General features: G+C 49.9%; 1 protein-coding gene across 1 annotated transcript in view; it reads left to right on the plus strand.

The window, feature by feature from the left end:
- The window catches only part of SPEG (SPEG complex locus), a 186,536-nt gene that overhangs the window by 105,270 nt on the left and 67,641 nt on the right, over positions 1 to 13,625 (plus strand). The window contains exons 7-9 of the mRNA XM_015426902.1: positions 3,246 to 3,448; positions 6,405 to 6,493; positions 7,221 to 7,396. Coding sequence (XP_015282388.1) covers positions 3,246 to 3,448; positions 6,405 to 6,493; positions 7,221 to 7,396 — 468 coding nt within the window. The remainder of the gene's footprint in view (positions 1 to 3,245; positions 3,449 to 6,404; positions 6,494 to 7,220; positions 7,397 to 13,625) is intronic.

Raw genomic sequence — 13,625 nt, forward strand, 5'->3', positions numbered from 1 at the left:
GCCAGTGTGATAAGATAGTGGAGGCAGCATCCAAACCTGGAGCTACCCTAGTCTGCCCTGAGCCTTCTTTTCCCCCTTGCTGGTGTTGCCATGCCCAGTATCCATGAGTGCTCTTTGGGCTTGGCAGGGGTTGAAGCTAAATTGGATTTGTTGTCTTCTGAAACAGCAAGAAGGAAAGGATGGGATCTGTGCTGCTGCTGCTGGTTCCCTGTGTTGCCTTCTGGTACACGAGGAGATCAGATTTCAACCAGGGTTTTCATTTGTTGTAAATCAGATTTCACGGTTCCAATGACCAGAGTCCTCACATCACCATAACCAATACATTATACAAATTACACCAATTATGCAAACTATACAATTTGTTCAGCTGATATTTGGTCAAATCAATCTTTCAGATATTATTGATTTGCATGGTTTATATGTTACCTGAAATGGCAGCTCTCTCATGGTGACTTTATCATATCAGATTTGCACAAGGAACTATTCAAAACCACTTCCCTGCTTACCTGCAAGAAAACTGGCAAAGTTATAATGTCAAATAGAAACAAGTGTTATCTCTGGTGACTCTGGCAATAGTCACATGGGGGTAATTTTGGACAAAAGCCTTCCTACAAAAAGCTGAACGGATAAAGTCCCCATGTAAGGACTGCTGCCTCAGATATGAAGCCAAACATCACGTTCGTAATTGTGACATGATATGTGGTAGTATACCACATCAGAAGCCGGGGGAGGGAGTTCCATATTTGAATGGTCTGCTATTTTTATGGAGAAACCTTCTCCCTGCTTGTGGAAAACTAGCAGATCATTGACAAAGAGTCTGAGACTTCTTTCTGACATGCTGGTTTTCTACGTGCATTGCAGGGAGACTTTTTATGGGGGAGCCTTCAAGTATGTGATCTTCCAACTGCATTCTGAAATGATATAGAATTAGAAGGGTTATTTTTGTTGTTCAGTCGCACAGTCGAGTCCGACTCTTTGCGACCCCATGGACAAGATCCCGCCAGGCCCTCCTGTCTTCCACCGTCCTCTGAAGTTTGCTCAGTTTCATGTTTGTTGCATCGATGACACTGTCTAACCATCTCATCCTTTGCCGTCCCAGTCTTCTTTGACCCCGTTCACACGAGGGGATTTGGCCCAGTAGCGGGACAGTTCGGGGGCGGATCAAACCAGCGCGATCACACCACAACATCTGGGAAGCGTGGTGCTTCCGCCCCCGAACTGGCCCATTCCCTCGATGATGCGGCTCAAGGAGGAACCACCTACTGAGGTGGTTCATCTCCCTGCCGCGCCGCAAACCGGGTGTATGATCGCCGGCGCAAGGATGCGGCGGCGCGTCCCCGGCTCCGAGCCGAACTGCGCATGCTCAGACATGCGCGGTTCGGCTGGCTTGGCATCCGACCTGAGTTTTCTCCCCGGCGTCTGATCGTGCCGGGGAGAAAAGGCGGCGTGGCCGGGGGATCCGTGGGATCCCGCCGCGCCGTGTCAACGTTGGCGCGGCTTTTAAATGCCACGCATCGTGCCGCTTTTTCCCCTGCCGTGTGGCAGGGGCCTTTGACTGTCATACCATGTAATATTTCTTATTGTGTAGTTCTTTTCTAAATTAGCCTTTAGACTCCATTCAGCAAATGTACCGATGATTTCACTGGTGCAATAATGTTTGTTCTAGCAACATAAGGCAAAGTGGAACAGCCAAGAGAAGAAAGGAGGAAGAGAACTGATGGAATGCTGGCTGTAATTAGGGATAGGAAACTGGGAACTGGCATCCATTGTAAGGGACAGTGGAGAATGAAGCCCGTCAGTCTAACCATTGCCACTAACCATACACCCTTAGGTCCAGTCTTTATGTTACAGGAGCAACATTGCTTCCCTTCCTTGTGGCTGCATCACATGCATGGAAAATTATGGGGCAAGAGATTCCATAATGTTCCTAAAACTTAAAACATGAACAGCTAGATTCCAGTCCAACAGAACCTTAAAAAGTGAACTATTAGTCTCAGGACCCTTACCAGATATTCTGGTTGGGAAGCATAATGGTTCCCCACTCCCCTTTTATCCATTTCTTGGCTGGGCAGCCCCTTTTCTTCTTTCTTCTGCTGTTCATCCCACCCAGTTGTTGAAATGTATATAGATATATGCTGACCCAGCCTAGGGAACTGAGGAACCAACCAAACTCCTTCTTTTGGCTTTGTCTGATGATAATTCAAAACTAACAAACTGCTTTATTTTGCTTTTGGGGGGAAATGGTCAGGTAGGTATCAGGTTTAGGACTTAAAGGGCAAAGAGGCAACAGGAATGAGGTAACTTTGTATAAATATAAACAATAGATTGTTACAATCAAGTAGCTGTTTTGTTATACAGAGAGGTCTTTAATACTGTGGAGAGAGATCTCCTGGCAGTCACTGCTTAAATAAACAAGCATAAGCTTCTTTGTTTTAAAATTAATAAAGTTTTTGAATGCAGGAACATTCACACAAGTTCCAGTTTTCCTTCTTAACCACTTGATAGGATCATCATCCCCCTTCTACAAGGAGCTATTTCCCCAAGGAAAGGGCTACTCATCCCACTCCCCTAGTTCAGGATCCTCCTTGATCCTCTTACTCAGCTTAACTGTTCTCACTTCTCTCTCAGCTGTCATTCTTAACTGTCAGTCTTAACTGACTCTCTCAGCTGTAGAATTCCATTTGAATCACCTGTCACTCAAGTTCTCAGACTGGGTTAAGGCATTAACCAGTACAGGGAGTTTTGAAGAATTTCAGGCTATCCCAATGCATGTCTATGGCCATGAAGAATAGCAGTGTATATTTAAAGGAGATAAGGGTTAAAGTTTGATTCTTCATATATGGCCTCTAAATACTGTATAAGCAGTGAATCATCTTTGATTAAATGGCTTTCTATCACCCTTAGGACTTCTAGTCATTTTTCTTCTTCTTGCCATTTGGAAGGTACCAGAATATTCCAATGGTCTTTTGTCATTATTCTCTGGAGTACCTCTCTTCTCCATGTGCCTTTTAAAAAAACAACAACAGAAGATAGAAGCTTTGTCAGAAAACAGTGCACCAAACTGAGAAGCCATATTCTGTAATGTCTTTCTATGCCTGTCCTCATGTAGTCCTTTAAAGTACCTGGATGGAAACATCCCCTGTTAAGTGGAAATTTGCCTGGTATTCTTTACTCCTTGTGCTAGAGTCCCTGCTGTATCCAGTGTATGTAAAACTCCTCACCACCTCCTTCTTCTGTCTGTCTAGCTCCCCCAGAGACGCACAGTCGACTGGCACCTCCCCATGAGCTCAGCAGTCCTGTCACATCGGATGAAGAGTACCTGAGCCCCTTGGAGGAGTTCCCTGAAGCTGGCACTCCTCGGCATCAACGTGTCATGAGAGTGCAACCCCGCTCTGAGATCAGCCCTGTACACGTGGGCATCAACTTCAAGGCTCCACCATCCTTTGAGGTGAGGGGGACAGTTAAACTAGAGAGGATAATGTGGGGATGGAACAGAGCTTGAAAAGATGGATGGATATAGATAGATACAAGTGGAGACCCGCAAGAAACTTGCAGGATGGTTATCCTATTCCTCACACCTTTGCTTCCTCCTGTCTTCCTCTACCTCTCTCACACTCTTTCTCCCTTCTGCCCCCCCCTTCTTTCTTTCTCTCTCCTCCATGTATGGTTTGGAGGGTGAAGTCTATGGCATTATACTGATCTGTAGTTCCCCTCCTCAAATCCCACCCTCCCCAGGCTCCACCCCACAAATATCCAGGAATTTCCCAACCTGGAGTTGGCAACACAATTTCCTTCCCACCCAACAGCCAACCTACCTTCATCTGCCTCTCTGTCTTCAGCTTTCCGTCTCCACACCCCTCCCCCTAGGAAAATTACAGTCTTTCTCCACAGTGGGGACCAAAGCAGTTTACATTATTCTCTCCTCCTTTTTATCTGCACAACAACCTTGTGAGGTTGGCTAGGCTGAAAGTATGTGACTGGTCCAAAACCACCCAGTCAGCTTCCACCGCAAGGGTCTCACAGACCCTAATCTGAAGCTCTAACTGATGCACCGCACCGGCTTTCATAGGGTGGCTGCTGATGAACAGTAGCAAGTAGCTGGGCCTAATTGAGTCATGCAAATCAGGTGGTATCAAGTCACCCAGAGGGTGCTGCCTAGGGATGCCAGCCTCCAGGTGGGACCTGGGGATGCCTGGAATTACTGCTCATCTCCAGACTACAGAGATAACTTCCCATGGAGAAAATGGATGCTTTGGAGGGTGGACTCTGTGACATTGTACCCCACTGAAGTCCCCAGGCTCCACCCGCAAATCTCCAGGAGTTTCCCAGCCTGGATCTGGCAACCTTATCCACAATACCCTGCCAGTGGCCAGGGGGGGACCTGGCAACCCTAAATTGCCGCCAGGCCTAGGATTGCCAACCTCTAAGTGGGGCCTGGAGGAACACCCCCCCAGAATTACAACTGAACTCAAGACAGCAGAGATCTGTCTCCCTGGAGAAAATGGCTGCTTTGGAAGGTGGACTCTGGCATTATACCCACCTGAGGCCTCTCCCTTCCCCAAACCCAGCCCTCCTTAGAGTCTACCTCAAAACCTGTAGGGATTCCCCAGGCTGGCACTGGCAGCCCTTGTCAGGCCAGGCCCCAAGGCTCCCTCCCTCCCTCCGAGGCCAAAAGAGGCCAGGAAAGGGCCCTTCCCCCACCCTTTTATTGACAGAGCCAATTAGAAGCCTCCCCGCCTCCCTGAACGTTCTACTCTCTCTCTCTCTCGCCATTGATGTCTGGAGTTAGATCCCTGCAGAGGCCACTTCAGATGGTATTGGGGGAATTCAACCCTCCCTGAAGGGATTTTTTTTATTTCTTGGTTTTTCTGCAGACACAGGAAGTCTACTGACTATGTAGGAAAAGCTTTTGGGGGAGAGTGAGCCCTCTGTTGGCAGAAATAAGTATCCACACAACCTGCCCCCTGTTGGAATTAGATATATAGATAAAAGGCAAGCCATGTTGGTGACAACTCACCTACTCTCCCATTGGCCACTGGGGAAGCTGCCTTGGTGTCCTATTGGCCCATCCCGCTGGCTCCTCCATTCTTACACCCCCACTTTTGGCGCATTACACCTTGAGAATTGTAGTTCTCAGCTAGCCTTACTGCAACCATAGCATAGGGAATTAGAACTACAACTCTCAAGTTGGTAGTCCCAAGAGGCCATGGGGCATTATCAGGAAGTCAGTTAAATTGTTAATCAGTTAAAGTGTTAAACAGGAAGCTGCTTTGGAATTGAAAGGCATTTGGGAGAAAGGGAAGGCCTGGACATCTCTCTGGATTACAATTGATCTCCAGACTACAGAGATCAGTCCCCATGGAGGGTGAACTCTATGGTATTATACCTCACTGAAGTCCTTCAAAAAACATGGAACTTCCTTTAGTATTGCCAATCTCCAGGCAGCACCTGGAGATCTCCAAGATCAGTTTTCCTAGAGAAAATGGCTGCTTTGGGCAGTGGACTCTATGGCATTATAACCTGCTGAGGTCCCTCCCCACCCCAAACCCTGCCCTCCCTAGCCTCTACCCCTCAAATCTACAGGTATTTCCCAACTTAGAGTTGGTAACCTTCTAACTGACTACAGAAGTGCTTTCCAGACGCTTGAAATGTGGTTCTCCTTCCATACTACCCAGCAAAATGACTTGAGACAGCCCTGCCTTATACCTAAGCAGAAGGAGATAAACATGGCTCACCTCCCTTTGTTTTCTCTTTTCACTTTCCCTTCCTTCCTCCTCCCCACCAGCCACAGCCAGGACACTCACCTGGAGCCTCTTTCTAGAGCTCATTATATTCTCACAATGGGCCTTACTCCTAGTTACTGAATAAGGATCCACACTTTATGCTGGTGCTTCCTTGAATGGAGGGAAGGGCATGGGGCTTTTGACAGGTGCTACAGAATCCCACTGACCATTTGCTCAGGCACTGGGAGTGAGAAGCAGGTTCCAAAACAGGGAGGCCATGACGGCTCAGCAGTAAAGCATCTACCATTTAGCTGCCTTGGTGCCTCAATAAAAGCAGAAAGGTAGGTTAGGAATTTAATAATAAATAAGATCTGCTTTACAAGCAGAAGGGCCTAGCCTCAATCCTCAGCACCTCCTGTTAAAAGGATCCAATAGTAGGCGATGTTAAAGAACTCCGCCTGAGACCCTGGACAGCTGCTCCCAGTCAGAGTAGACAATACTGTGACCTTGACAGACCAATTTGTTGGCTCATCATAAGGCAGCTCCCTGAGCTTACTTTGCTTTGGTTGCAGCTGCTTGTGCTGCTCTAATGGACTCGAATCCACCTGCAGCCTTTCCTAAAGAAATTGTGGTTCTAGCTCCCCTTATCCGTTGACATGGTCCTGATACTTTCTCTTGCAGGTGGCACTGAGTGACCAGACAGTGCTGGAGGGACAAGATGTGGTCTTCCGCATTCAGGTGCGGGGGGAGCCTAAGCCCCTTGTGCACTGGTGAGTGGGCTCTGTGGGCATGCATGACCTCAACAGCAGCCACGTTGTCCTGACAGGGTTGGGATGGGTGGGGCGTCTTTTCCAGGGTTGTAAATAGCCATCAACCCAGTTGGCTCTGGTGAGTGAAATCAGCATCAAATGATCAGGCAGAGAAGCATCTGTAAATAGGGAGGAAAGCTGGTTCCATTTTGCTTTCTGGTTTTCAGGTTGCCATAGTTGACTCAGTGTTGGTTAATGTGTAGACCAGGAAGATAGTAAAATTGCTTGCTAGTAAAATTGGTGGACTGATTTGCAACAGTGATACTTCCCTTCAAGCAGGCATCAGATCCAGGTGGGAAATGGTTAGTTGTAGATACGTGGTGCAATAGAAAATCTCTGGGCCTTTATTCTTTAAATATCAAACTAGAACGTGTTCGATAAGATCAGAGGTGGCCTGGTTTGGATGGCATAGTGGAGCGTTGCAGTGGAGAGAAGTGGGGTCTCTGATCTTTTGAGCTGGAATACCTCGACTGTATTGTACAAGTATGCAGCAGCACCACAGGATCTGGGGGTGGGCAAGGGAAGGACCAGCCCTACAGATGGAGGACGTAGTTTCTTCATCAGGCTGATATGGAAATAGGAAGGTAAGAAGAGACAGCCCCTAGTAGAAGGGCATAAGAAGAAGATCTTGAGTTATGGTGAGGGTAGAAGACCTACCAGCTCTTAGTCCTTCTCTTTTGTCCACTAGGCTGAAGAACCGGCACCCGATCAAGTACGGGCGGCGCATTTCTGCCGTGGAGGAGGAGGGTGGCTCTTTTTGCCTGCATATCCGAATGGTGGAGTGCACTGATGCTGGCTATTATGCCTGCAAGGCCATCAATGAGTATGGTACCAAGCAGTGTGAGGCCAAGCTTGATGTGCAAGGTACTTTTGCTTATGACAGAGCATGGGGGTTAATGCTTGCCTACTGTGGGGTGACCTCAGAATATCATGCTCGCATGCTCACGTCTTCCCTTCTCACCTCCCTCCTATCCGTTCCCCATGGGCGCATGCTTCCTTTTTGTCCTCACCTCCCCCTCTTCCAAGCTGTCATCCTTTTGCGCATTAGTTGCTTGCATCTCCGTGGCTTTTTCTCCCTATGTGTACCGTTCTCCTGCCTTCTGCCTCTGGAACACATGACAACAGTTCGCCTGGGCAGAACTGTGCCTCTTCTTCATGATCAGCCTTAGGAATTGGATTATGGGACTCCGTCCAGGGCTTCATCTGGATCTCAGGTTCTCAAGGGGTCTGAACAAAGGAATCTTTGGCTAAGGCTCCATTCAGGTGCACAGGAGATGAAGGACATGCAGGCTAGAAGGGTCAAGAGAGCTCAGATATATAATATTTTGAATATTCAAAGCACTCTCATACATTATCTTGGCCATATTTACATGAGCCCCATCTTGCATTTAAGGCTGTGGGACACTGGATAGCCTAAAGCCTCCTCATGAGTTTGGGGTAAAGTGAAATTTGAACCAAGGGTTCTGCCTTCACAGCTCCAGTTGGTATGAGGCCTTCTTGATAGCCAGGGTGAAGTAGTTCACCTCTGGTAGCAGATCTGGAATATCATCTGAAAGCAGCAATTGTTTAATCTATTGTTGCAGTTTTAGTCCCACGGGGTACCATTTGTTTTTTCTGCCTCAGGCACCAAAATGTCTTAGTCCGTCACTAGTCACGGTCTCCCTCAAATAATATTGCAAAGTGGGAAGAGTAGTTTGGTTGAGGGGCTCAGAATTCTCTGATAGATCCCTAGGTCTGTCTGGTGAAACTGAGATTCCAGTGGGAATGAGGGTAAAGCTAGATGATGGGACACACAGTTTTGTGTCTCTTCTCTTGACAGTGAGTGTGTTTGATGAAAAGCAGTCTTGAATGCTGAGATTGGGAGTGAGAGCCCGCTTAACCCATTCCCTCCAGCTATTTGTCCATTAAAATGGCCTCCAGCCTTGGGGGGAATAGATCTCCCTGCAGGCAGAAAAGCAGCTGTCAGGAACATGGCAGGCAAACGGCTGGAGGAATACCCCATGCTGCTGCTTGGTGTCGTGGTTGTGGACTCTAATCTGGGAGAACCGGGTTTGATTCCCCACTCCTCCACTTGCACCTGCTGATGTGACCTTGGGTCCGTCACAAGCTCTGGCACAGCTGTCCTTGAAAAAGAGCAGTTTGTGTCAGAGTTCTCTCAGCCCCACCCACCTCACTGGGTGTCTGTTGTGGGGAGGGGAAGGGAAAGGAGTTTGTAAGCCGCTCTGAGACTCCTTTGGGTAGTGAAGGGCGGGGTATAAATCCAATCTCCTTCTCCTCCTCTTGCTCCCCTCTGCAACATCTGAGGCAGCTTTAATGAAAAGCCAAGGGAAAGAAATAAATGACTGGATTCGCCTTAGCTAGTAGACTATGGGCGATTTCGCACTTGAGTTGCCTCGCGGTGCAGCCGCCGTTTGCCCCGACACAAACATGTTAATTTCACACCCGAGGCTGCGGGGCTGCATTTGACCCGCGGCTTCGCCCGATTTCCTCCGCAGTTTCGTGATCCTTAAAAACCAAGATGATGAAACTGTGGAGGAAATCGGGCGAAGCCGCGGGTCAAATGCAGCCCCGCAGCCTCGGGTGTGAAATTAACATGTTTGTGTCGGGGCAAACGGCGGCTGCACCGCGAGGCAACTCAAGTGCGAAATCGCCCTCTGTTTCCTGTCATATACTTGAGTTATGAAGAGCCTTCTTCTGTGTGTTGCCACTGCTACCTTTTTCTCCTGACCAGGGCGAGATCCGCCAAAGGCCTCTTCCAGATGGTTGCTTAACAACTGAGAGCCAGCTGCCACGTGCTTCCACCCGTTCTGTGTCACGTCCAGGTTAGCACAGAAGCAGCAGCAGCTGCCGTAGGGTTGCCAGCTGGAACCCAGAAGGAGAGGAGGGGACCGGGACATGGGGGGGGGTGCCACCAGGCCCTCAGAACAATGGCCAGTCTGGGCATGATGCCTGCTCCGCCCCCCCGCCCACTGGCCTTACCAAGCACCAGTGGGCATAGGGGGCTGCTCCTGGGAGGTTTCCTTCTACGGCGGAAGAGCTGGCAGCCCTGGGCTGTAGGATTTGGGGGAGAGCGTCTGTGTGAGAGAGGGGGATTATAGGGATTCCCAGTGTGTGTGGGTGTGCAAGGATACCCTGGATTATGATCCCTGCACAAGTGCCACCACACTTTTCCTGGCTTCCACACCAATGGGGTGGTGAGCTACATGTGGGGGGGGGGGGGGGTGTTGGTCAGCATTCAGCAGCACAGCCTGTTCTACTGCGTTTTAGAGTCCCCTCATTTCCGTTCACTGCTACCCAAGACATTGATCCCAGTGACGTGTATCTGTACTTCTAGCTCATTCCCAAGAGGAACTCGATGCCTCACAGTGTCTCCCCACACCTCTTGCCAAGCACCATTGGCATCATCGGGCAAGGGAGCAACCACATGTGCTCTTTCCTTTGTTTGGTGGGGGGGGGGGCTGCCACTGTATCCCTGGTAGCCTCTAGTGAAAGGTGTCATGTTGTACACTGTTTGCTCTAGAGGTTATTGGGGAGGTCTGGGTTGGTGAAAACTGTATAAGCCTGTAATGTGTAGCTGGGGCCTGTGAGTGAGAGCTGAGTAGGAGAAGCCAGATCTGTACACTGAAAGTACGTGGCACTGGCTCACCTCAGGTCTGGATGCACCTTTGGTCCTTTCCCTAAACCCTAGGGCTGCCAAGTCCCCCCGGGGGGCGGATTTCCCCCCGCTTTGGAGGCCCGATTTCTGCCGCCGCGGAATCGGGCCCCGGGGGAAACCCCACCCCGGCGTGCACGTCAGCCGGATGTGATGTGATGACGCCGGGCACGCTGTGGCCCCGCCCCCAGCGTGCCCGGCGTCAGCACGTCATATCCGGCTGATGTGCATGCAGTGCGCGTGCTCAGGACGCCGGCTGGAAGCCCCCCGCCACCAAGAAAAACACACTTGGCAACCCTACTAAACCCACCTGCTTGTCGCCATTGACAAGGGCTTGCTGTCTGCCCAGGCACATGTGTCGCCTCCTTGTGCAGCTGGCAGGAACCCAGCGAAGGCCTTCTTGGCAGCCACCCCTAAGCTGCGGGTCACAGGCCTTCTGTCTACTTCTTAAAACATTTAAAGTCCTTAAAAAACTCACCTATTCCAAAAGACCTTCAGATAAGAGTTCTTTTGTCCATGGGTATTATTGTGTCTTTTCGTTTCTGTGCTGTCGACCGGTGTTTTTTTTTAATATTGAATTTCTATGAATTGAAACCCCCTTTAGTGTGTTTATAGACAGGAAAGTGGGATATAGTGTATCTAAATAAAGACATAAATAATACTGTTTCACCTGAGGGGGAAAGAGAGATAATCACAGCTGTCTTTCAGGAGCTTAAATGCAAGGTACTTGCACTGACCTCGAAGTTCACCGGAATTGCAAAGTGTCCCTCAGAGGCATGCTTATTTAAGGCCAAGCCTGATCGACTGGGAGGTCCATATCCGCCCTCCCACACCCACACACTTGATATGCTGGGATCGGGACCGTGGCACAAGGGGGTATTAAGCCTTCCCCCCCCCCCCAACATTTTGCTGATCTAAAATGGCTCTATTTGCTCCATTGGGGATATGCATGAGTACCGATACAGGTACCCTAATTGCCCCGATGGAACAAAGAGCCCTTTACTGGGGTCGTTTCACTCACCTGGCAGGGGAGGCACCTTGATCATGAAGGCGTTTTTTCCAGGGTTAGACTCATCCACTGCATTCTGGGTGTGCTGACACCTGCGATCTCCCCCAAATGCGGGAAAGTTGACTGCATAAATTGTGGTAGTAGGGGACTGCATTCGCACTTTCCCCTGCACGAAAAAAGGGGGAAACTATGTAAGAAGGCTTAATTCCCCCCGCCCGGTCCTCCTTGCACCATGATCCGGATCCAAATTAAGCTCCTATGTGCCTAATCATTCTGTTTGGAAAAAGCTGGGACCTTCAGACATAGAACTCTACCGTGTCCTCTGGCTGGGCCCTCAGATGCGAAGAGGAGCCTAACACGTCTTGTGATGGGGTCTGTCTGGTTTTAGTGTGGAGCTGGTTGGCCTTGGAGCAAGGGCACACTCTCAGGCAAAGTGTGTGTGTGCGCGCACGCGTGCTAGGCAATAGCTATCCCCATGTGTTGTTGCTGTGCACCCCCCTTTGTTGGAGACTGGGCATGTGTACATTTTGTCTGTGCTTTGCTTCGGTGTCCACCATGCTACACTAACCCTTTGCTTGCTGACTGTGTTTTTGTCTGTACAGGGAGAGTGAGCTAAGGTGCTGCTGGCCCCCGGGCCGCTCTAGCCAGGCACCTTGGGCAGTTGCCTCTGCTTCCAGCACGACAAGGCTTGGCTCCTGCCCCCCACCCACTGGACGGCCAGCACCGAGACTCAGCTGGACCCACAGGGCCTGATTGCAGCTGGGGCGGGAAGGGAAGCCCTGGGCAGGGAAAGAGCTCTGGGTTCCCTTTCGCTGTGCAAGGCAAACCCATTTGTGGCATCTCCTTAAAGCCTCTATTAAAATGGGTCCCCATGGGGAGCTGCCGTAAGGCATGTCATCGCCGTACGGTGCACCATGCCTCCGTTAGCAGGCATGCCACCTCCAGGTGCCCACAGTGTGCCGTCCCTTTGCCAGTATCCATTTCTGTCTGGCCTGAACTGTTGCCAATGTGTGGTGCTCTCTGTTTTCTCCATGTGTCCATGTCTCCCTGCCCCTGTAGCACACTCCTGTCTCCAGGAGCCCAGGGCAGAGCCCTGACTCCGCCACCCCCTTGCCAGCCTCTCTGCAAGCTCATCCTCACTACAGTCCCACACGCCAACTGAGGTAGTCTCAGAAGCGACCGGTTAGGTCGGACCTTGCGGTCCCTTGTGTCCAAGGAGGCCTCTGTGGGCAGAAGACCACATAGCTCAGCATCCTGCAAGAAGTCTCTGGACAGCACAACTTCTCGGGAAGGGACCTAGCCCCAGTGTTGGATGGGACGGGAAATGCAGAGAGCCCACTAGACTTGGGCCTGCTGGACGGTGCAGCATTTCTGACGGACGAGGCCAGGAACACAGCCTTCTGCCACCACTGTGCCCCCCTGGGAGGGACTCGTAGGAGCTGGGCAACAGCAAACCCCTATTTTGTAGGTGAAATAAAGTCTGTTTGTTTGGTAAAAGTGCTGTGTGGTTTGTTCCTAGCACAGATCCCTGTCTGCCCCTTTCCCGTGGCCCCCTCTCACTCCCATATCCTGCTCTTGTGTTCCTGGCCACCCATCATTTTTTCATTCAAGTTTAATTTGCTTCTGAATACCGCTGCCTTCCTTCCCCGCATCACTTGTTTCCTGTTGCCGTGGGTGTGGAGTGGCCCGCTGGGGGTGGGGGGGCACGCCGTCACTTGTCGCTCCTTTCGGGAGCTGTTCTTTCCATCCCCGGCTCTTGCAGGATGGGAAAAGCAACCTGAATATTTTCTTGGGATCTGAAGAGAAGACTACACATAGAAGTATTCGCTATGATTGGCCCTGATTTGCTAAGTTTGAAATGTGTAGCGTTTACGGACTAGTTTCCTGTTGAGTGGAGAGAAATATATTGATGGAAAATTAAGATATCCCCACTGTGAAGGCACATTGCACCTGTCTCCCCCTGACAGCTACTAGCAGTTGAGGAAGAGGGATTTTTGTCAGAGAAATGGGGGGGTATTAAAAATCCCTCCCCCCCAGTGCTGTTGTTTTTATTGCAAGTTGACCTCCTAGGAGAGTCAGTCATGGGTCTCCCGTGTAATTTATTTGTTCTATGGTCTTGCATCCTGGTGCTGATTCTAGAGCTAAAGGATGAATTGTTCAGTTCTTTTTTGCCCCGTTCAGCCTACTATATGGCTTTGGCATTTGAGAAATTTGAGAGGAAACAGGAACTGCCAGTTACATCTGCTTCCTATCCCCTGCCTTCTTGAACATCCAAGGTCTGTTCTGGTGGAGGTGACATCAGTTTTGCTAGAGAGCTACACATCTCTTGCTGGAAGTTAGCTAGCTGAGCCTCCAGCCTACCCAGGGAGACTTCCAGGATTCTACATTTCCATATTGATTCCTTTCATCCCATTACAGAACAGACCTTATTG

The sequence above is a fragment of the Gekko japonicus genome, unplaced genomic scaffold (assembly GCF_001447785.1).
Source record: "Gekko japonicus isolate JY-2015 unplaced genomic scaffold, Gekko_japonicus_V1.1 scaffold104, whole genome shotgun sequence".
Lineage (NCBI taxonomy): Eukaryota > Metazoa > Chordata > Lepidosauria > Squamata > Gekkonidae > Gekko > Gekko japonicus.